Source organism: Podarcis cretensis, assembly GCF_951804945.1.
Source record: "Podarcis cretensis genome assembly, chromosome: 10".
Taxonomy (NCBI): Eukaryota; Metazoa; Chordata; class Lepidosauria; order Squamata; family Lacertidae; genus Podarcis; species Podarcis cretensis.
In genome coordinates, this window is record NC_137179.1 from 47,025,660 (window position 1) to 47,050,498 (window position 24,839).

Below are 24,839 nucleotides of genomic sequence, written 5' to 3' on the forward strand. Positions count from 1 at the left end.
GTGCGGCCTCTTCCGGCCTGTGGGGCCAAAAACAACAACAACAGCAAGAAGCGCCCTGTTTCCGGGTGTGCGCAAGAGATTGCTGCTAGCCTCCTCTGCTTGCCCATGATGTGCCTGCGCAATCAAAGATCAGCAAAGCAACAGTGCGGTTGGTGTGAGAAAAGCACGGAAGTTGCCTCCGTTTTGGGAGCGGTGGCTGTGCTTAGCAATCTTTTGCAACAAAAGCAACTCGCCTCATTAGGTTCGAAGCGCTTTTATAAAGGACTTGAGCTTTATATCAAAGTCCCGTCCCCTCCCCGCGCAGAGCCACAATTCCTAGCCCGCTTAAACTACAGATCCCAGGATTCTTTAGGGAAAGCTTTAACTATATGTTGGGTATCCAGCCTGTGGCACCTTAAAGGTAAAGGGACCCCTGACCATTAGGTCCAGTCGTGGCCGATTCTGGGGTTGCAGCGCTCATCTCGCTTTATTGGCCAAGGGAGCCAGCGTACAGCTTCCGGGTCATGTGGCCAGCTTGACTAAGCCGCTTCTGGCGAACCAGAGCAGCGCATGGAAATGCCATTTACCTTCCCACCAGAGTGGTACCTATTTATCTACTTGCACTTTGACGTGCTTTCGAACTGCTAGGTTGGCAGGAGCAGGGACCGAGCAACGGGAGCTCACCCCTTCGCGGGGATTTGAACCGTGACCTTCTGATCGACAAGTCCTAGGCTCTGTGGTTTAACCCACAGCGCCACCCACGTCCCTTAAAGACGAATAAATGCTGCAATCGTTAAGCCTCATTGAATTCGATAGGACTTATGAGCAGGCATGAGAAGGGTTGCACTGCTAGTCTGTAAAATAAGATACTCAGAAGTGGCTTGAGTTGGCCATAAACAACCTGACATGAATGCTGGGTTGACGATTATGCATTGCTTTTACATTGCTACAAATTCCCTTGAGCATACTTGCAAAAAAATAAAAATAAAGCTCCAGCCCTATACAGAGTTACTTTTAACTTTTAACACTGAATTTAGGGAGCTTACCTCTTGAGTAAACATGCACGACATCACACTTCCATCTATTAAATAAAGCTGCAGTCCTAAATATATTTACTAAGGACAGGACCATAATAGTTATCACTGGACACCAATACTTATTTCAGAAAAACCATGCATATAATTGCACTGTTGCTGGACCCACCTCGACTTTTTGAGGGGCCCCATTTGCTGCTCCCCTTCTCACTACATTTGTTCCTCTGGCCCTGCACTAAAACCATGTGCAGAGTGCTATCCTGTTTATGTTCACTCAGAAGCCAGCCCAACTATGTTCAGACACACTTACCTATGAGAAAGTCCCATCGAACTCAGTGGGGCTTACTTCTAAGTAAGCATGTATTGCATTGTGAAAACATTGGCATTATTGATAGTCGATTTCCTTTCTGTTTCCATAGCATTCGCCTATCCATTCTTAAGGAAATCATCCCTGAGTGCTCACTGGAAGGACAAATGTGCAGCTGAGACTCCAATACTTTGGCCACCTCATGAGAAGAGAAGATTCCCTGGAAAAGACCCTGATGCTGGGAAAGATTGAGGACACAAGGAGAAGGGGACGACAGAGGACGAGATGGTTGGACAGTGTTCTCAAAGACTAGAATAGACCAAATTTGGATTACAAGAGGGATGGCACCCAAGATTCGAAAGGTGGAAATCTGCCCCAAAATCTGCTCCGACCATAACCCAGTGAAGATGGATATGAAACTAACACCGACTGGTTCCTTTAGATGGAGAATGAATGACACCTTGTTTAGAGACTCTGAAATTGTGAAAAAGGCCCAAAAAACACTAAAAGACTACTTTGAGATAAATTTGAAGACTACCGTGGAGAAAAGAGTAATCTGGGATGCAAGTAAAGCTGTAATGAGGGGGTTTTTGATCCAGCAAAATGTTATAAAGAGGAAACTTCAAGAGGAGAAGAAAGAAAAGATTTTAGAGAAAATTAGAGAAGGCGAGAAGAGATTAAGGACTAAACCTAAGTCACAGGACATTCTACGAGAAATTAAATTACATCAGGCACAATATTTGAAAATGGTTAACCAGGATATAGAATGGAAAATTAAACAAATGAGACAAAAAACCTTCGAATCGGCCAATAAGTGTGGAAAGCTGCTAGCTTGGCAGCTGAAGAAAAGACAGAAATTAAATACTGTTACCAATCTTGAAGTAAATGGACGAAATATACAAAACCCACGGGAGATTCAAGACTGCTTTCAGAGATACTTTAAACAACTGTATTCACAAGGGCCACAGAATGAGATCAAAATCGAGAAATTTTTGGAAACAAATGGATTACAAAAAATTTCTCAAGAGAATAAATTAATACTGAATGACAAAATTTCTGAACAGGAGGTTGAAGGTGCCATTAAGAACCTGCAACTAGGCAAGTCTCCAGGCCCGGATGGGCTAACCTCCAAATACTACAAAGACATGAAAGATTACTTAATTCAACCTCTAATGGAGGTTGGCAATGAAATTATGGAAGGGAAAAGAGCACTGGAGTCGTGGAAAGAAGCTTACATCACGCTTATACCGAAAAATGAGATAGAAAAGACACAACTAAAGAACTACCGCCCCATATCCCTACTTAATGTGGATTATAAAATTTTTGCTGATATTCTAGCTAGAAGATTGAAAAAAGTTTTAGCAACAATGATTCATAAAGACCAAGCTGGCTTTCTCCCAGGCAGACAATTGTCAAATAATACGAGAAACTTAATTGACATTTTAGAAAAGCTACAAGTTAATATAAATACAAAAGCTGTCTTAATATTTATTGATGCGGAGAAAGCCTTTGACAATATCTCTTGGAGTTTTATGAGGAAAAATTTGCAAGGGATGGGGGTTGGAGAAAGGTTTGGAAACGGTATAGGCGCGATTTACTCAGAACAGAAGGCGAAATTAATAGTGAATAATGCAGTTACGGAAGAAGTTAAGATAGAGAAAGGGACACGACAAGGCTGCCCAATTTCCCCTTTGCTTTTTATTTCAGTCCTGGAGGTCTTGCTGAACATGATTAGAAGGGACCAACAGATTCAGGGTATACAGGTCGGAGTTAAACACTATAAACTTAAAGCCTACGCAGATGACCTAGTACTGACGCTACAGGAGCCAATCCCTAGTTCTAAAAGAGCACTGGAAATAATACAAGAATTTGGTCGGGTGGCAGGTTTTAAATTGAATAAATCAAAAACTATGGTTTTAGAGAAAAATTTGACAGCAGTAGAGAAGGAAAGGTTTCAGGAAGAAACAGGTTTAATATTGGTGAAAAAAGTGAAATATCTAGGGGTGAACTTGACTTCGAAGAATGTAAATTTATTTAAAGATAATTATGAGAAGTGTTGGTCAGAAGTGAAAAAAGATCTTGAAATTTGGACAAATTTGAAACTTTCCTTACTGGGTAGAATTGCTGTTATCAAAATGAATGTATTGCCAAGAATGTTGTTTTTGTTTCAGACGCTACAAATCATTGACAAAATGGACTGTTTTGAGAAGTGGCAAAAAGAAATTTCTAGATTTGTCTGGCAGGGCAAAAAGCCCAGAATAAAATACAAAATTCTTACTGACGCAAAGGAAAGAGGGGGGTTTGCCCTGCCGGACTTTAAGTTATATTATGAAGCAGCAGCTTTTTGCTGGTTGAAGGATTGGCTACTTCTTGAAAACACGGATATTTTAGATTTGGAAGGATATGATAACGTTTTTGGGTGGCATGCATACTTGTGGTACGGTAAGGCTAAAGTGTACAAGACATTTAAAAACCATATTGTCAGGAAAGCATTGTTTAATGTCTGGATGAAATACAAAGATTTATTGGAAAATAAAACCCCTAGGTGGCTCTCACCTATGGAAGCAAAGGCCTTAAAAAAGCTTAATATGGAATCTAACTGGCCAAAATATTGGGAAATTCTGGAGCAGGAGGGAGATAAAGTGAAATTGCAAAGCTATGAGAAACTTAAGGATAAGGTGCGAGACTGGTTACATTATTTTCAAATAAGAGAGGCCTATCACTTGGACAGGAAAATTGGTTTCCAGGTGGAAAAATCAAAGCTGGAAACAGAATTGTTAGAACCCAATGCTAAGATATTGTCGAGAATGTATAACCTGCTGTTGAAGTGGAATACTGAGGATGAAACGGTAAAATCTGCTATGATAAAATGGGCACAAGACGTTGGTCATAACATTATGTTTGTTGACTGGGAACAGTTGTGGACCACCGGTATGAAATTCACGGCATGTAATGCCTTAAGAGAGAATATTATGAAAATGATATATAGGTGGTACATGACCCCAGTCAAACTTGCAAAAATCTACCATCTGCCCGATAATAAATGTTGGAAATGTAAAGAAACTGAAGGGACATTCTTTCACCTTTGGTGGACGTGCCCAAGGATCAAGGCTTTCTGGGAGATGATATATAATGAACTGAAAAAGGTATTTAAGTATACTTTCTTGAAGAAACCAGAGGCCTTTCTTCTGGGCATAGTCGGCCAATTGGTGTCAAAGAAGGACAGAACTTTCTTTATGTACGCTACAGCAGCAGCAAGAATACTCATCGCAAAGTATTGGAAGACACAAGATCTACCCACTCTGGAAGAATGGCAGATGCAAGTAATAGACTATATGGAACTGGCTGAAATGACCGGCAGAATTCGAGATCAAGGAGAAGAGCAGGTGGAAGAGGACTGGAAGAAGTTTAAAGTCTATTTACAAAAACACTGTAAAATCTTTGAATGTTGAGGACATTGAAAAGGAAAAGAAGGGGTTCTAGTGACTGAGTTAATTAAGAGCACAAAGGGAGGGACCAAGAATTAAAATGAACAAAATTGAGCTTGCTGAACTAATTATTACATAGAATACAAGATTGGGAGGCGGGTGGAAGTAAGGAAAATAAGGTTTTGAAGGGTATAATTGGAAAGTGAGTTTATTTTTATGTCAAAATTTCCTTTTTCTTTTTTTTCTTTTTTTCTTATTTTTTGTCTATGTTTTGCTTTTTTTTGCTTTTTAGTATAATGTTTGTGAAAATTTTTCTTTTTGTAATGTTTGTGAAAATATGCTTTTTTGTTCTTTTTTGTGGAAAATGTAATAAAAATTATTATTAAAAAAAAAAAAAATCAAAGCTACCAGCATGAATTTGACCAAACTGCAGGAGACAGTGGAAGACAGGAGTGCCTGGCGTGCTCTGGTCCGTGGGGTCACGAAGAGTCGGACACGACTAAACGACTAAACAACAACAACAATATGGCCACTCTGGGCAGACTAATGACTGCCTCCCTTCTTGCCTATATTTTGGCAAATAAGGATGGCTTGATCATCTCTACTTGACTGGCTGCTGCAGAAGCTGGCAAATAACTTAATCGGAAGCCATGTCCCATGCAAATGTAAGGTAAGCATTACACTTACCAAGAGAATAGGATAGCATGCAAAACTATGAGTTCTTTCCGAGGTGGAAAGAAGCTAGCAAAAATACCTATTGCAAATGGGCAAAGACACCACTGAGCAAACATCAAAGCCTGCTTCTTTGCAGGAACTATTTTCATACAAGCTTAACCGTTTTGGACCTGTCAGAAAAGAATAATAGAATTGCAGAGTTTGAAGGATCATCTAGTAACAGATCACCACCAGCCAGGTCTCACAACTTCAACATTAAGCTTTCATTTCACCCAAACACATCAAATTCAATGCTAGGCAGTGTGGCAAATGGTGATTCATTAGTTTATGAGATGATCATTCATAAACTTGAGATAATAACGTTAAATTAAATCATTCTTTAATTTATGGGAAATAATATTCCTACCTCATAAATCCAGGAGAATTGCTTTATCTCAAATGTGCTGGTAAAGATGTGCACATGTCTCATCCCCTTGACATTTATATTAGCTCATCATCATGGCAGAGACCTCTCAAAATAACTCCCCAGAATGATAGCTTTGGGGCTGGCACAGAAGATAAATCTAGTAGCTGTAAAGTTAGAGGTCAGGGAATTGATGTTATAAGTTTGAAAGGAGCAGACATGCGCTCCAAAATGCTTGCTTAATTTCATAGGCGCAAGACAAAATGTGCCCAAAATGATTTCTTATTTCCCCATCGGAAGATGCCAGCCTTATTCCAAACGCCTGCTGGGTTGCTTTATTAGTCTTAATCAAGTCCCACCTCGTGCCAATAATTCAAGAGGCCAGAGAACTCAAAATCATCTTGCCGCTAGCTGTACAAGATGCTTTGTTCTATGCCTTTGAAGGTTTATGCGCTAATCCCCTATAGATGCTGAATCTGAAACCTTTAATGCCCAAGGGATGCCCTTGAGGTCCTAGTGGCCTGGGGGAGCCAAAACAATATCTCCTAAAATATTAATAACCCAGAGGTGCAATTTCCTGTTTTCCTTAGTCAGCAGTTTTTGGGGGACTAGATTGGACCATTTGGTACCTTATCAGACCATTTGGTCCACCTATCTCAGTATTGTCTATATGGTACTGATGGGCAGTAGCTCTCCAGAATTGTATCCAGGAATCTCCCAGCCCCACCTGGGGACTGAGCCCACCTTTGCTTACCCAACTGCATATCTCATTACTACTGCTGTGGTGCTGCCAAAGCAGGACTTCAGGGAAGAAGTCCAGAGCTCCCAGACACAACAGGACTGGCTTTCCATACAATTCAGTCCAGTTCTACTGTTACCTAGTTATAGTGTTCATCTCTAGCTCGTTTTATTTTATGGCATCTTTCCAATCTTCTTGTAAGTTGCTTTGAGAAATTTTTTTCCTTGTAAAAAGTGATCAATAAATATAATAAATAAAACAAAAACTCGTTTAATAACTGAGGAAGGGAATAAGCATGACAGCGAAGGATATATATATATATATATATATATATATATATATATGACTCCGTGAGAAACTTATGCAGACATCTGAATATTAAGTTGGCCCATGAATATCTTTCCATGAAGGTCATTGGTAATTACTGCAGCCCTCCAGCTGTGATCATTTATTCAGTTAAAAAATATAGTCTTTCACAGATGTTTAGCAATCATTTCGAAACACTAGGTCATGTTGTACATTTGCAACAAATTAATATTACGGCGAAGGACTGGTTAATCATCTCTACTGGGCACTCAAGGGGTATGACAAAAATGTCAACTAAAATGTTACAATTATATTGATTGTTTGGCGTTCTAATAATTTTAAGTGGAGGATAGCCTAGTATTTTATGTACATTTTCCTTTCATAAAAAGGGACTTTTTACAGCCGGATTTCAAGACGTCGCTTCCCAGCGGTGGGTGTCATCCAGCCAAAATTGCAGAGAGTTAAGCATGTGCTTAGCTATACAACTGAAATGTGGGGTGAAATGTGCTGAACAGCTGGGATCTTCCTTTGTTTTAAGAAACTGTATTCCATATTTGAATATCTCTGTTACTAGGCTGACATTCATTTTCACTCATTTAATGTAGACTTCTTTCCATCACTATTGCAAGGGTTCAAGCCAATCTTCAATTTGGCCTGTTTTTTAATTTTAATTTTTGTACAAACTACGTATGATAGAGTATTATGTAGATTTTTCCCGGATGTCTCATTGTTGGAGTCCTCCTTGTGCAGTTTCCCAACTACAAGGTTTAACACAGAGAATCAGCGCTCTGGTCTTCAGTACATTACACTTGAACTCCTGAACCCGGTGACATTGAATAGTAATTTGTAAGACTGTATATATCTCTTCAAGATTCATCGAGACTTTATATGTGTGTGTGTGTGTATTCTTTAAGCTCACGTTATTTTGAGTTATAGTATGTGTTGCATTGAGATATTTAGTGTACAATGTACCCTTATTTCATATACAGAGCTGTGCTTGATGAGATTCTAGCCTAGATAACAAAAGCTTCCCCCAAAAGGAAGTTCTTTTGGGGAGGGGGGCATGAAGCAAAATAGCTCGATACGCACAACTCCCTTGAGATGTGGTAGAAATAGGGCACTCCCATCAATGTTTTCTGTTCTAGCCCAGTGCTGAACTAGGCTCAAAAACAGTGAAATTGCTCCTGATTGAAGAGATTGAGGAATGGGAATGGATATTGTTTGGTGTTTCGAAATGCGATTCACATATAAACGTATATTTTAAAAAGCAGACCTAGGGTGCAATCCTATCCTTTGGATACATTAGCCGAGTAGTCCTTGGAAGTGATGGAAGTGCCAGCAGAGATGGAGCTAAGAGTGGGAAAAGATGTCTGTTGCCAACCTGTACAGCCCTGGAAGGCTTGAAGCTGCAGGGAAGGACCATAGCTGAGTGGTAGGGAATCTGCTTTGCATGCAGATGGGCCCAGGTTCAATCCCTAACGTCCCTAGGGATGGGAATGCCCCCTACCTGAAACCCTGGAAAGCCACTGCTGTCCTGGGCTAGATGGACCATTAGCCCATCTAACCATCCAACCTCCTATGTCCCTAAGGCACTGCTGCTTGGAAGGCTCCACTAAGTCCCAGCTGCAGAGCAACCAAGAACAAGGTGTTTTGTGGGCAGAACAGGGATGGCACAGGGGAGGAGCACACCTGCTAACTGCTTGGACACAGCCATGAATACCTGGGCAATCTACACTAAAGAACAATCAAGCAAAAAATTACTCCTCTCCCATGGACTTGAATAGGAGGGATCGGGGTCAAATGAGGAATGCCCCCACTGTCTCCTGCAATACTTTTTCTGTGTTTTCCATCTTCCCTTGTGAGATGGGGGCAGCTTGGATGCAAAGACTGGAGAGGCGAATCTCAGAACCGGAGGATTCCTGGCCATAGGACTGCTTGTTCCCTCAGTTATATTAGACACCCTAGTGTGCTGCCTCCGAGCTATGCAATGCAAATAAGCAAGACCACTGTAAATGGTAGATATTCATATCAAAGCACAGTAAGCCATTTTCTTCTTCTTTTTTACTACTACTACTATTATCAGGCATTTGTTCGTCTTAACAAAAACAGGCTTTCATTTATCAGCTTATTTAGCTTCATGTTAAAGTACTCAACAATGACTTAAATGAAATAAAGCACAAGGTAATTTGCTTAAAAATGAACTCATTGTCATATAGTTAATAGAAATAGTTTCTTATTCATGCATCATTAATATTTTATGCTTGTTAAAAAAAAGTAGTCTAATTTTAATGTGCCCTTTTGCTAGGCAGTAATGGAAGTTTTGATGGGTCATAAAGCAATGATTGAAGATTCAAAGCATATTCCTATGGTCAGAGCCACAGCCACATTCCAAGCACATTGGTTTTCCTCCTCCTCATGTTTCCAAGACTATTTATATTGTACATGACTCCCAGTTATAATCCACTTCTGTTAGTGATTGTGTGTGTGTGTGTGTGTGTGTGAGAGAGAGAGAGAGAGAGAGAGAGAGAGAGAATCTGCATGACTTATGCCTTGACTTGATTGAAGAAGATGATCAGTTATATTCTAATCTAATGGCTAAGATTTACTGTGCATTATACACTTCAGCCTATTTTACCAAATGTGGAGCTGAGTCCTGCAATAATTTGATTGTTTACTTTTGTGTTTTGTTAAACTCAGTGCTTCAGTGCATGGACATACATTGGACACTGTTCTGCAATACTTGGTGAAAATTAGGCACACTTAAGTCCCAACTAAATCAAGAGCACTAAAGCTGCAATCCTACACACTTGGGAGTATCCTACTAAAGGCAGAAGGGTTTTGATCTGAACGAGCACACTGTATATTTCAAGGTTTCATTGATTTCAGTGTAATTTCAGCACACCTCATTTTCAGCGGCTTGCACCCAATAGTTACTGCCATGGGGTTTATTTAGGGATTCAGTGACTAGGGTGCGTGCATGGGTGTCCATTGTCTAGGATGAATTCATAATAGCCAGATATTGGGAAACATCATGGCAAGGGATGATCTCTTGCAAGAGATGGCTGTTTAGGTGTGTTTAAGGCAGGTAAAAATTATCATCCATTTTGCAGAAAAGTACACACTGGCCTGCTAAACAATAGAAGGATGAAGGAAATTTGCTGCTGTTTAGATAATTAGTATCTAGTGTACTACTGTAATCAAAATGTATATTCTGTTGAACAATTTGCAGGTGCTAGATAATTAAGGTAAACTGAAATGTAATGTTAAGCTAATACCCTTTATGTGTCATGTTGTCTACAAGATTTCTGGAATAGAACATAGTTGTTTTTGTTTAAATGCAGTTTGTTTATGGCCTTTTTTGTCTACACCTCCTACTTATTGGAGGCAGAATAAATTATGCCTGTTATGTTGAATAATTACTTGCTAAGATTTGTATTTAACAACATTTGCATTCAGGTTTTGATGACTACTCTAAACAGAGTAGTTTTTAAATATATTTATACTTTAATGCATATTTTATGTTAGAGTTAAAATATGTGATTACTAGTTCATAACAATTAAAAGCTTTCAAAATATTTTAAAGGCACTGTTCAAGCACAAAAACTTCTAAATATATGGTGGAAGTATTCACTAGCGAGGATTTTATGTCATTTTGCAAGTGCACCAATGAATTAAAGCACAATTTCTGGTCCATTAATATCTGATCTGGTCATATTTATTTTTGTTTTATCTGAAAAACAATGTTTAGTCTGAAGCTAAGTAGCTGTTTTAATCAGATGTTTCATGCTTTTACTTAGTGTGTGATTGCTAAGAGAATTACCACAATTTCAATGGTACAGTCAAATGCATATATCTATATAAATGCATTTGCCCTTATCTTGCAAGATGCTGAGTATACATGCATTTTTCCCTGTAGGGATTTATCTAGAAGAAACTCAACAACAATAGGCCGGTAATAAGGCAGGGTGAAGAATTAGCAAGCAAGCATCAAACTCATGTATAAGAAACATCTACCCTCTAGACTGACGTGGAGAATCTCAGATCCAGGGACCAGTTACGACCCTTCAAATTACTCTGTCTGGTCCTCAGCACTCGCTCCAGCCACACCCTCTTTCCAGGCCATGCCCCACATCAACCCTACTTTGCAGCTTCCTTGGGTGGCTTTCCATGACTGGAATGTGACTTTGAACTGTGATAATACTTCATTTGTCCGGGTGTCTGTTAAAGAGAAGTGTGGGAGTGTAGCTAACAAGCCTCAGTTTGTCGCTGGTGTGTGCTGCAATCCTCATTATTCTCAAGAGAAGCACTCCTATCAGAACACAGTGTAAAAATTCTTTAAAATACATGACTGCTTTCTGGAGCTTCTGGAAAAGAACTGGTTAAGAGGAAGTCAGGAGCATGGAAAGGGGAGTACTATAGAAGTTTGATTCACCCACAGGGAACAGATTGATTCAACAGGCCCACTTTCCAAGTAGACTAATGTGGAGTCATATTTTCCTGACCATTATCACATTATCCTCAGACTAGGGAAATCCAAATTCACAGAGTGGAAGACCTTCAGTCTGAGGTGGACATCACATGGATGAGGTGAATGCACATTAAACTCTGGTGTGGACAAGCCCATAGCTGCACCAATAGCTATGTAACATTAGGCACTCTTGACATGGTGGTACCAGACAAATCCTATTATTATTATTATTATTAAATCCCTATTTTCATCAGAGAAATGTTGGAGGGTGTGCTAAGATATGAGCAGATGAACCTTTTGGCAATTCAGTCCCAAGTCATTTAGTCCTTTAAAGACCATCACCAGCACTTTAAATTGGGCTTAGAAACACATTGGCAACTATTGCAAACTGCTACAACATAGATATCACCTGTTCTTCTAACCAAGAGTTAAGCTGCCACATTTTGTTCCACTTGGAATTTCCACACTCTTTTTTAAGGCAGCCCCATGAGAACTGTACTGGTGGCTAAAAGCAGCCAGCAAAACCAAGCCCCTTCCGTTCTTTTCCTCCTTCCTCTGTAGGGAAACACAGTCAGCGCCATTTTCCCATTTAGATGCTACGACTCCCATCTATTTCCCATGAGCATCTTAGAAAACCATATTGTAGAATTGGAAGGGAGCCAGGACAGTCATCTAGTCCAACCCCCGAAGTACAGGAATGCTTTGCCCAACATGGGGGCTCGAACCCACATACCCTCCAACATTTCTCCAATGAAAATAGGGACGTCCCATTCCAATTTTAATATTTATACCCCACACAACTTTACTGGGTTACCCTAGCCACTCTGGGTAGCTTCCAACATATGTAAATGCATAATAAAACATTAAACTTTTTAAAAATAAAAGCTTTCCCTATACAGGATTGCCTTCACAGGGCTCAGGGGGTTGGATAACTCCATACCCTCCAACATTTCTCCAATGAAAATAGGGACACCCTATTCCAGACGCTTCCAGGAAAATAGGGACGTCGCAAAATATGGTCCGAAGCTCAACATCAAAAAAACGAAGATCATGGCCACTGGGCCCATCACCTCCTGGCAAATAGAAGGGGAAGAAATGGAGGCACTGAGAAATTTTGCTTTCTTGGGTTCCATGATCACTGCAGATGGTGACAGCAGTCACGAAATTCAAAGACGCCTGCTTCTTGGGAGGAAAGCAATGACAAACCTAGACAGCATCTTAAAAAGCAGAGACATCACCTTCCCAACAAAGGTCCGTATAGTTAAAGCTATAGTTTTCCCAGTAGTGATGTATGGAAGTGAGAGCTGGACCATAAAGAAGGCTGATCGCTGAAGTATTGATGCTTTTGACTTATGGTGTTGGAGGAGACTCTTGAGAGTCCCATGGACTGCAAGAAGATCAAACCTCTCCATTCTTAAGGAAATCAGCCCTGAGTGCTCACTGGAAGGACAGATCGTGAAGCTGAGGCTCCAATACTTTGGCCACCTCATAAGAAGAGAAGACTCCCTGGAAAAGACCCTGATGTTGGGAAAGATGGAGGGCACAAGGAGAAGGGGACAACAGAGGATGAGATGGTTGGACAGTGTTCTTGAACCAGTTTGACCAAGCTGCGGGAGGCAGTGGAAGACAGGAGTGCCTGGCGTGCTCTGGTCCATGGGGTCACGAAGAGTCGGACACGACTAAACAACAAGTAAAAGCGGGACATTCCGGCTGCAAATCAGAAACTGGGTTGGCTTCTCAAAAATCAGGGACTGTCCCTGGAAAACAGGGACACTTGGAGGGAGCTGAACCCATGGCCCTGAGTTTAACAGTTTCAAACGCCCTTGTCTGCAGAATATCATTTTTTATTTTTAAAAAAGTCTTTCTCTGTAAGCTCGAGGTCTGGGAACAGCCACAACTTCCTGCAGCTGATTTGGAACTCGAGGGAGGGAGAGAAGAACTGAACGAGCCCTGAAGACAAAGCCTATTCCGAAGCCTTAGCCACGCCCACCAACCTTACGTCGCGGACGAACGTTCCGACGCAGCTGGGTGGGGGGAGGGGAGAGAGAAGCGCCGGCGAGCCTTAAACCGGGGGAAGGCCGAGCGAATCGCTGGAAGAAGCGATCGACGCGCTCCGCGAGCGACGAGCTTGCGTCACCCGGATCGGGCCTGAGGAGAGAGCGGGGAGGCGGGTCGTTGGGGCTGGTGCGCAGTTGGTGCTTCCCCACTACTGAGCCGGAACCGCCGCCGCGATGATGGCCGCGGAGAGCCCTTCCTCCTACCCGAGGACGTCCATCGAGGACGATTTCAACTACGGCACGAATGTGGCCTCTGCCAGCGTCCACATCCGCATGGGTAAAAAAGGGGGGCGGTGTCCTGCTCCTTTGCCTCTAGGTCTCTGCCCCGCTCCCCCTCCAGGCATCGCCCTTCTAACTAGTCCGGTCCCCCTCCCTCTGGTTTTGAAGGGTCAGGATTCGACCCCTTTGCTTCCTGGAGCCGAGCCTCTCGCAGCTTTTAAGGGCGCAGGACGAAACCAGAGAAAGAAGGCGTCATCGCCGCGGTGCTTTTAATTTCGTTTTCTATCCCACCCCTTTTCTCCCAAGGTGTCAACATGGTTCTCCGCTCCTTCCCCCATGTAGTCCCTGCAACAACCCTGCCAGGTAGGGTGAGGCTGAGAGGCGAGGTTTTAGTCCGACACTAACCTTCATGATACACCTTTAGGTGCCAGGCAAAAAAACCTTTTTTTTCTTTTCTAACCAGGCCTTTGGTTGACATGCTATGCCCTTTTAAAATGTGGGGGTTTTATTGGGGGGGGTGTTATTGGGTTGTTGCTTTTATTTTGATTATATATCCTGCGGTTTTGTATTTCGATTTTGTTCTGTGAACCGCCCTGAGACCTCAGAGTATAGGGTGGTATATAAATTCAATAAATAATAATAACCATAAATAATAATAACCACTGGCTTCCAGACAGGGCTTTGGCAGCATCACCCTGACACTAAGGTAGAAGCAAAGATAAAAAGACACTTTAAAAAAAATGTTAAAAAGGCAGCTTGGCTGGAGAGGAAAATTATTTGAGTCTGTCTTTTTGTCTCTCACACACACATCCCGTGTGCTGATAATCCTTATTAATTAGGTGGCAAAGGATAAACCATCCTACTGTCTCCAAATTGCAGATTATTGGGGTTCACAGGATCAAATTACAACTTGAAATCACAAAATATATAATGAAAATAAAAACAGAAACAACCCAATAACTGCCACCCACCCATTTTAAAAGGGCATTGAATGGCAGTCAACCAAAGGCCTGGTTAAAGAGGAATGTTTTTGCCTGGCACCTAAAGGTGTGTAATGAAGGCGCCAGGCGAACCTCCCTGGGGAGAGCATTCCACAGACAGGGAGCCACTGCAGAGAAGGCCAGTTCTTGTGTTGCCACCTTCCGAACCTCTCAAGGAGGAGGCACATGAAGAAGAGCCTCAGAAGGTGATTTCTGTGTCTGAGTAGGTTCATATGGAAGGAGGCAGTCCTGAGTCGTTTAAGGCTTTATAGGCAGTGGCGTAGCGTGGGGGGTGCAGGGGGGGCCGGCCGCACCGGGCGCAACATCTGGGGGTTAGGGTTAGGGGGCGCAAATCCACGGGTTAGGGGGCGCAAATTACTTGCCTTGCCCCGGGTGCTGACAACCCACGCTACGCCACTGACGGGATGTAAGGTGGTCGTGGCAGAGCCCCACTCCTTTCCTATGGGTTTTTTTTGTTCTGCGCCAGTCTTCGTCTGCCTCCAGCCCCGAACTCAATGAATGAAGCCACCGGCTCCCCCCTTACGCACCCACCCTCTCACCCGGGAGCAGGAGCCGCGAACCGGCGGGGAAGGCTGCCTAAGTGGCGGCGACGGCGGAATCCCCCGGGTGCGGCGCAGCCTGGAACCGCGCGCTCCGAAGTGGCCCCTTCTCTGAAGTGTGGCGCGCCGGGGTCGGCGGCGCAACACGCGCCGGCAGCAACAGTGCTGTAGCGTGGGGGGTGCAGGGGGGGCCGGCCGCACCGGGCGCAACATCTGGGGGTTAGGGTTAGGGGGCGCAAATCCACGGGTTAGGGCGGCGCAAATCCACGGGTTAGGGGGCACAAATTACTTGCCTTGCCCCGGGTGCTGACAACCCACGCTACGCCACTGTTTATAGGTCAAAACCAGCACTTTGAATTGGCCTGGAAACTAATTGGTAGCCAGTGCAGTCGGACCAGGATCAGTTTAATAACCATCTTGCCCCGGTGAGCAACCTGGCCGCTGACTTCTGCACTAACTGAAGTTTCCAAACCATCTTCAGAGGGAGCCCTACGTGTAACGCATTGCAGTAATCTAACCTTGAGGTTACCAGAGTATAGATGACAGTAGTTAGGCTATCCTTATCCAGATAAGGGCATAGCTGGGCCACCAACCGAAGCTGATGGGAGGCACTCCACACCACTGAGGCAAAGCGACAGCAAAGGATCTAGGAGTACCCCCAAGCTATGAACCTGCTCCTTCAAAGGAAATGTAACCCCATCAAGAGCAGGTAAACTCCTAGCCATCTGGTCTAGGGAACCACCCACTAACAGTGCCTCAACCTTACCTGGATTGAGTCTGTTTGTTGGCTCTCATCCAGTCCATTATCGAGGGAAGACAGCGGTCCAGCACTTCCACTGCCTCACCTGCAGATGTAAAGGAGAAATAGAGCTGAGTGTTATCAGCATACTGCTGACAACGTATTTTCGTTGTCACTTGGTGAAAAGGGTGGGGAAAGCTGCATCTACTTTAAGAAAATGTGTTTCCAGATGCTGCTGAAATTGCAGGAGTAGGACTAGTAAAAATGATGTTGACTCTGCAAGGAATTCTTACATCTTTGAAGAAGCCGTAAATCCAGCAATGGTCTTTGTACAGATTTTATTTGCTCTGTGGCAATGTGAATGCCCACTGTGAATGTATGGATGGAAGATGGAAGGAGAATGCTGTAATAATTCATTGGCCAGCAACAAACATTTCAGGCAAACATATCCATTTGGTTTCATTTACTGTCCATTGTCTTGTTTGCGCAGTTCAGTGCTTACTTGGGCTACTTGTGTATTCCCTGATGCATAACTTTGGCAATGCTACTAAACAAACAGGATGTTAACCTATTGCTGCCCTTTAAGGAACCACCTGTTCATTCTAATGAGTACAATTTATTCACTATTACACAATTTTTGTTTCTATACTTCATTAAAAAGATGCACTAGTTTTTTATTAATCATCTGATTCAAGGTAAAGCAAGAATTAAACCATGTTAATCTGTTGTTTTATTTCCCATCTCTTAGCATTTCTGCGCAAAGTCTACAGCATTCTTTCAGTTCAAATTTTCTTGACTACGGTGACCTCTGCAGTTTTTCTGTACTCTGAGACAATTCGGACATTTGTGCATGAAAGGTAGACCCTTTTGATGAATACAGTTGCACGGTATTTCCCCCCACATTTCAATGTATAATAAATTTTAGACAGGATATTGTTTGATGTAATAATAGGTTTCAGGGAATTTTGTTGGCATCATTGGTTCTCAAGCATGGTTCTCTTCTGTATGTTGCTTGCTACTGTGAGATAACAATGATTTATTTATTATTAAACATCTTAGTCTGAAGAGTCTCCAAGCGACTTGCATTGAATTTTTTTTTAATAAATACATTATACCATAGAAAGGGGGAGAGGTCATATAACTCAATACTATTGCATGCAACATATTGGGAAAACAAGACACCAGCTCCTTCCCATAACAGTAATAGAAAAACATTAACAGTATGTGAACAGTAAGCAAAACAATACTGGTATCCACTAAGTAGAAGAGAAAAATTAAAACAACACTGATACACCTCTCCCTGACCCAAAAATAATTCCCATCAACCTGCCATTTTTTTAAAAAAATGTAACAACTACACCAATAAGTCTGCTGTAACTCAGGGGTGGGCGGATCTCTGTATTTCCTGTATATAATGATGCTTGTTAAAGGCACTTGAGCAGGGTCAATAAAAGATGACAACAGTACAACTGGTGGATGTAGCTGTGCTACTGCTAAGCATAATAAGCAGCATTTATATAGGTGTGTTAAATTGTTCAAAGCAGGTTGTATTACCTTGGTCACCCTTAATACAACCCTTTATTGTTACCATATTGTAGATGGAGGACTAAGGCTGAGAGAGATTATATTTTTCTTCCCCTCAGATGTGTTTCTGAATGAAGCTCATCTACTTTCTGTCATAGAATTTATACAGAAATAAATTGCTACCAAGAGCATGACTATTTATTTGAGGGTTTCATACGCTTGAAATATTGGTGACTTTGTAACTATAGATGTCTTAATTTCATACGACCAGAAGAGAGGTGTCTGACCTTCATTGCAGATATATTAAAATTTTTTAAACATGTATCCAATAGACTCTTACTTTTTTTTACATTAAAACAAAAGGAGCTAAAAAACCAGCAAATTAATGTTGACTGTGTTCTCTGTTAAATCTCACAGCCCAGCTGTACTTCTGGTATCCGTGCTTGGTTCCCTGGTTGTGATTGTGGCATTAACTTTGTACAGACATCAGCATCCACTTAATTTATATCTTCTCTTTGGCTTTGTAAGTATTTCCAAAGCTTACTTTCTTCCTTACTGCTTTGTGGAGACTTTTTAAAAAGTTGCAGATAATTTGTTCTCCTAGTAGCCTTTCTGTTAAGATTGCTTTTCAAAGAGTAAAGTAGGTCTGTAAAATACGCACTGTACCTTCTGAAAATTGACGTACACTCAGTTTCCTCTGTGTGCTCAGAAAAGTGCAATAGTGTGAATTCAGGAAGACAGTGGGTTGCATCTAACAATGGAGCTCTCCTTGTGCAATGGAACTTCTCTGTCCCCTCCTCTGCCTGTGTGACCCCCAAATCTGCCCTAAAGTGCCCCTTCAAAACTTTGTCCAATGAGCATGAAGGCTGGAGGGTTTTTAAGTATGTTCAACTGAATGCACTTAGATATTTTCTCCATAACATGGTTCTTCTTCTTCAAGTTTTCCAAGTCTATTCGATGGAACATGCTTTAAAACTTTATTTACGCCTTTGTAGTAATTGCCCCCAAATCCAATAAGCAGCTCCAGTGCCTGGCCCTGTTCCTACTTTAACCTTGTGTGTGCTCACACAAATGCTTTTAACACAGCTAGTGCTCAGTGCCCAATTGCTTATAAAGCACTGTCTGCTTCTGTGGTGGTTGGTGCGATCTCTAGGAAGTGGAAGGTATATAAAGGCATGCCACTTCTCCTTAATCCAAATAGGTTTATCTTGAACTAAACATATTACTCGACTGACATGCATAGAACCCAGCCTAATGACTCTGTTGCATGCACATCCTGGCTGCACAAGCTGACCATTCCAATTTCTTCAGTGTCTGATAGAGTGCTGCCGTACACAGGGTGCCCTTTGGCTTGAGATTGCTGAGTGGAGCTGCCTTAATGTTGGCTTTAGATGATAATTCTTTCATTTTATTTTTCGCAGACCCTTCTTGAAGCACTGACTGTTGCTATTACAGGTATGCATTCACCCTTATCATATAGATAGAAATAGAAAGGAAGAAGCCCTATTTTATGATTTGTTACTGCTTGCTGAAAGGTGATTGACTTGATGTCTCTTCTGTTATACATTCTCTTCCAACCAAAAATGAACAAGAAAAAATAGAGAAATGCAAAGTATAATTAAAAGAACAGAGACTGTACCCTAGAAGTATGGACGTCTGCCTATTATTCTTTCATTATATTCTATAGAAATTAGCATGCTTATTCTTGGGATTAGCACTGTAATCGTAGGTGTCTCATTGCCTGGAATATAGGTATGCTTAGCTGTTGTCAAATGGAGCTGATAATTTTTTTTCTTAATGTGAGCACGATGCCTGCATTGATTTAGTTTGAGGTAACAATGCCAAATGTTTGATAAAGATTTTAATTTACCTTTCCTTGTTTCTCCCCATAGTGACTTTCTATGAAGTATCTGTTGTTCTGCAAGCCTTTATCTTAACGGCGGCTGTCTTTTTTGCTCTCACTTTGTACACTTTGCAGTCCAAAAGAGATTTCAGCAAAGTTGGAGCAGGGTAAGTTACTTTCCTATACACGCACACAAACACATCCATGTATAAGAGGATATAGTGGCAAAAATTGGGGGAGTTTCTATAACCACCCTGCAAAAAACAGCAACATTTGCTTACTCATAGAGGTGAACAAATGACTGTCACTTAATATACAGTGGTGGCCATTTCTGTAGAGAGTTGCTGTTGGAAAAACACGGGGTAGCTGAATTGATAAAGTGTGTGCACAAAGTAAAATCCGGGGGGGGGGGGGGGGTGTCAGTGTGACTTGTCATGACTGAAACAGTGATAGCAAGTATCACAATGCGAATGTATGTTCTATAATAGGCGTGTATGTAACTAAGATGAAAGCGTAGTTTAAGAAGAAAGTCACTAACCTATTAATGTGTGTTCACAGGCTGTTTGCTTGCTTATGGATTCTTCTTCTATCAAGCTTTCTAAGGGTAAGAGGTCACACCTTGTTGTTGTTATTGAAAACATCACTGGATAATTTAAAAGGGGGGAGGGTGGGTTTATGCTAGGGCTGTGCCCCCCATCTAATTGGAGGTCCTTATGACTCAGGGGCTCCTTGTAGTAGTAAAGGAGTTCACTGTAACATGTATTGTTATTCCTCAGTTTGAAATGGGTGACATAGGAAGTTTAATACAGTTTTTAAACTAAAAAAATATAATTAGTTCAGTAGTTACAGTTTATATGTTTTAAAACTGGACTTCTGCTGTATTGGATTTGTCTTGAGCTCAACAATACTTAAACCACGGTTTGCAAGCCCAGTTAAAAATACGATTTCGAAATTTTTGAATGATGACTGAACTGACCGAGTGTAAACTCATTCCACCAAGATCAGGTACAAAACCACAGTTCATTTGCGGTGTGCTTCTAGGCATGTTTTTGTAACATGTAACATAAATCAAGGATGCAGTCCCATACACACTTAACTGGGTATTAAGCCTCCTTGAGCATAATGGGGCTAAGTTCTGAGTAAACTTGCATGGGGTTGCAGCAGAATTACTTAGCGTTTTACTCCAGTATTTTAATCTGTTTTCTTTTGAAGCCACCATAAGACCTCCGTGGTGCAATGAGTAGGTGCATCAGGTTGTTAATCAGAAGGCTGGTGGATCAAGCCCACCAGGGACAGCCATGGGCCAAATTCCTGCATTGCAGGGGGTTGGAAAAGATGATCCTTGGGGTCTCTTCCAATTCTACAATTCCATGATTTGAATACAAAGTAGGAAAAACCAGTGCACATCACTTGGTCTGTGTGTTGTGCTATGGACATGTTAATACAATTTAAAGAGCTTAGATGTTTTCATCTTGACAAAAGTAACAACGGCATCAGTATAAATTACCAAATAAAGCATTTAATGAGAAAATCCCAAGATCTGCGACTATAGTGTGGGAGATCTTTTTTTAGAGAACTAACGTAAGAGACACAGATGGTAGAACTCAAATGTTTTGAAGAATGCAGTTCAAAACATCTTTTCAGAATAACGCAGATGCAAAATGCCCAGCCCTTGCCAAAACCTTTCAGGATAGCAATGTGTTCAAGAAAATAGATATAATAATAATAATAATAATAATAATAATAATAATAATAGCCAATCAACAATCTTAACAGCTATATAGGGATTGGGACCAGAGATCCCTGTCTGGCTATTCTGAAGCGAATTCAGTTTTGTCATCTCAAAAGAGCAGTTCTACAGCAGCAGGAGGAAGGAATATGTGGTCCTCCATGTGTTGCTGGCCTCCAACTCCCATCCACTCCAACCAGCATGGCCAGTAGTTGGAGATGATGGGAGTTGCTGTACGGCATCTGGAGGCACAGGTTCCTAACTCCTGTCAAATAATGAAAGTCATAGAAGAAGACATGACAAGGTCTGCCAATGTTAGGGTTGCTGTGTGTCCTCTTTTTCCATGACACCTCTTTTTTCAGGGGTAAAATTTCTGTCTGGGTGGATTTTTAAAATTTGCCAAATTCTCTGGCTATACCTTCTGGATGAGACATAGACTTCCCTCTTCTCTTCTCCTGCCCTCCTCAGCAATGTATCACAGCTTCTATAGCCCACATATAGTAGGGGTATTTAAAATGAGAGTCGCCATAGCGTCTTCTTTTTTTATTTTTTGGCTCTTCAAAATATGGCAACCGTAACAATGATAAGATATGGAAAGCACTAAAGACTCAGGAACGACCAGAAAATGGTATGTTTTGCATACAGTCATACCTTGGTTCACGAACGACTTAGTTGTTGAGCAAATCGGCTCCCAAAGGCCAAAAATCTGGAAGTATTCTAGTTTTTGAACATTTTTCGGAAGCCGAACGTCTGACACGGATTCCGCTTGAGTGCCGGAAGCTCCTGCAGCCAATTGGAAGCCGTGTCTTGGTTTTCAAATGTTTTGGGAGTCAGACGGACTCCTGGAACGAATTAAGTTCGAGAACCAAGATACTACTGTATACAGCTTCTCTGTAAGCAAGCAAAATATATTAGTGGCCATATTCAACTATATATTAGTGGCCATATTCACTGCACTAGCAGAAATCAGGACAATGGTGCTTGCTAGTGCAACATGAATTTCACCCCTTCTCCTGCACCCCGCTCTTCAGATCTGCTTCAGAGGGTCAGAAGAACCTGCCGAACATCATGAGAGGGGAGGGGAGATTGTTCTGTAAGGCAAGCAGAAAAGCTTGCACTAATGGAATAACCTCCTTAGCATTACATTGACTACAACCATTCAGCTTTAATTATAGTTCCATTATGGTCATATCTAATTTTTGGTGTGCTCTTATGAAAGAGATTTGCACAAAACCTCTCTCTGTGTTCTTTGGTTACAGCTTTTTTTCTATAGTGAAGTATTAGAGGTAGTACTAGCTGCTGGAGGAGCACTTCTGTTCTGTGGATTTATCATCTACGACACTCATCTGCTAATGCACAAACTCTCCCCTGAAGAATACATATTGGCTTCAATCAACCTCTATTTGGACATCATCAATCTGTTTCTACACCTGCTGCGTTTGCTAGAAGCATTTAATAAAAAGTAATTGGGAGTTGTTAAAATTTCTGAGATAATTTGGATGTAGCATCAAAAAAGTTATTAAGACCTAGGAAATCTGCAGAATGCTCTGAGATTGGAGCTTGCTTTTACATTCCACTGTGGTTTCAGTGTTTCCTGTATAAAGGGTGTTTTAGAGAACTGGTGTTTATGATTCTATTCTGAGATCAGTTAATTACATATTGCAGTCATCTTGGCTGTTCAGTAAAGGCTTAACTCCATCCGTTTGCATATCGTTTTTGATTGAAAGCCTTGCTCATCAACCTCCATTTGTGCTATTAGAATTCTATTTTCTGCAATAATTGCCACAGATGTGTCCTTTGATATTCACAATTGTCACTGGCTGGATAGCATAAAATGGAGTCTCTTAATTTTGCTATTGAACGTCAAAGCTTTAAATAAGCTAACATTCTGTTGCTGGTCATCTGTGGAATGTGAAAGCTTACCCTACTAGCATTTTGATGTGAAGGAATTATCCCACAACTTGGCTCCTACACTTTCTAAAATGTTTTAATGTACTTCTAGTTAAATACTGTGTTCTCAAACACTGCAGTATTTTGAGACATGAAAGGAACTTTATTCCAAAAGTGGATAATTAATACAAAAAGTAAAAGATGCAAATTATTTGTTTTGTCGGTAGTTTCTGCTATTTTGAAGGCTTGTATCCGGTCTATTTTAATTTGTGAAATTTTAAAAAGTTCTAAAGCTTGTTTTATATATCACACAAAAACACCACAGCCTCATGTTTTCTGTTGATCCTTCTGGAATGCTGGAGAAGTTTGAAGTGCATTTTGACCCCTTTTCCAAGGCTTGTCATTGACTGTTAATAAGGGGTAAGACACTTATGTGCAGTGGAGTGTTTATCAGATGATGTTTTGTATTGGTTGTGTACTGTGAAGTGCAGGCAGATCAGGAGGGGCAATTATACTCCATCTGCTCTTCTTTCGGGATAACATTAAGAATTTATGAAAATAAATTTTATGAAATGTTAGCTGTGCATGTCATTTGCTTCTTTATTTGCTTTTTGTCTGGTGGTGCAAGATTGCGAACTAATGGTTTCTTGATGATTAAGCAAGCAATTACAGGCAGAAACGCAATGTTGTGCCTGATAATTTAACATAGTTCTAGAAAGAAGCTCATACCATTGGAGTGGCAGTGCTTCTCATTCTGAGGGCCTTGCTCATGTTTAGCTTCTAAAACAGGAGTAAAAGACTGCCTGCCAGCCATGTTCTTTAAGCTAAATGCTGACCCTTTCAATCTTGGTTGTGTGGAGCCTGGTAGTGTTGCTCACTGATGTGAAAAACACATTGAGGATGTAATCCAGATTTGCACTACAGTGGTACCTCGGGTTACAGACTTTGCTAACCCAGAAATAGTACCTCAGGTTAAGAACTTTGCTTCAGGATGAGAACAGAAATTGTGCACTGGCGGCGCAGCAGCAGCGGGAGGCCCCATTAGCTAAAGTGGTGCTTCAGGTTAAGAACAGTTTCAGGTTAAGAATGGACCTCCAGAACGAATTAAGTTCTTAACACGAGGTACCAGTGCATTGCAAGGCTCTTTGTGATTGCAGCTCTTCTGCCCATAGCCTTCACTTTTGGTAGGCAGAACAGGGAGTTCTGCACTGGATGAGTGATGCTGCCATGGACAGAGGCTGGTGGAGATAGATGGTTTGGGCTGGACAGAGGGAGACCCCTGTCCCATCCAATCTCCACAGTGTGGTACAGCCTATGGGATATTGATATAGTTGTCATAAGGTATAAAAATTAACCAGGAGTGGTCTTAAAAGATGCTTTTGTTTTAAATACAGAAAAGACAACTGATTAGGAAGCTAAAACTATATATCCATTCCCTGAAGCAATACCCTCTTGCATGACCAAAATCAACGCAGCATTCTCATTTTGTGCGTTTGAGTGTACTTTTCAGCAAAAATGTCTAAGGATAAGCAAAGAGTCGGGGATTTGGCTGAGCTCATTCTCTTGGGATCTAACATGGTATATTAACCCTAGGAGGCAGACTGACAGTTTAGGAAACCAAAGTGGAAAGGTCAGTTGTGTATAAAAAAAAAAGCTCCCAATATTTTGCCACATGTGAGCAAACAGTGGAACGCAAAGATCGCATCAACAGTGGGTGGGAGCACATTTCCTTGCTCCTCTCAGTGGTGTCCCAAGTGCTCCCTTTTCCGCTTCATGTAAGTTCCCCTTTACCATTCAATAATAATAATATTATAATAATTTATTATTTATACCCTGCACATCTGGCTGAGTTTCCCCAGCCACTCTGGGCGGCTCCCAATCAAGTGTTAAAAACAGTACAGCACTGGGTGGCTTGCCCACCTCACCTGCCCTTTTCGATTCAAAGGACAATTAAGGGTG

General features: G+C 41.5%; 1 protein-coding gene across 1 annotated transcript; it reads left to right on the top strand.

Moving 5' to 3' along the window:
- Nucleotides 1-13,415: 13,415 nt before the first annotated feature.
- TMBIM4 (transmembrane BAX inhibitor motif containing 4) lies at nt 13,416-23,458 on the top strand. The gene is made up of 7 exons (XM_079993990.1): nt 13,416-13,673; nt 16,643-16,751; nt 17,836-17,941; nt 18,840-18,873; nt 19,311-19,428; nt 19,820-19,865; nt 22,250-23,458. Exons 1-7 carry the CDS (start codon nt 13,571-13,573, stop codon nt 22,454-22,456), a joined length of 723 nt encoding a protein of 240 aa, XP_079850116.1. The 5' UTR covers nt 13,416-13,570; the 3' UTR covers nt 22,457-23,458.
- Nucleotides 23,459-24,839: the final 1,381 nt, after the last annotated feature.

Bases quoted from the DNA above. Each gene is read 5' to 3' on its own strand.
- TMBIM4 (XM_079993990.1), top strand. From the start codon at position 13,571: ATGATGGCCGCGGAGAGCCCTTCCTCCTACCCGAGGACGTCCATCGAG. The intron at 17,942-18,839 runs GTAAGTATTTCC...TATTTTTCGCAG, and splicing joins TATATCTTCTCTTTGGCTTT to ACCCTTCTTGAAGCACTGAC. The intron at 18,874-19,310 runs GTATGCATTCAC...TTCTCCCCATAG, and splicing joins ACTGACTGTTGCTATTACAG to TGACTTTCTATGAAGTATCT.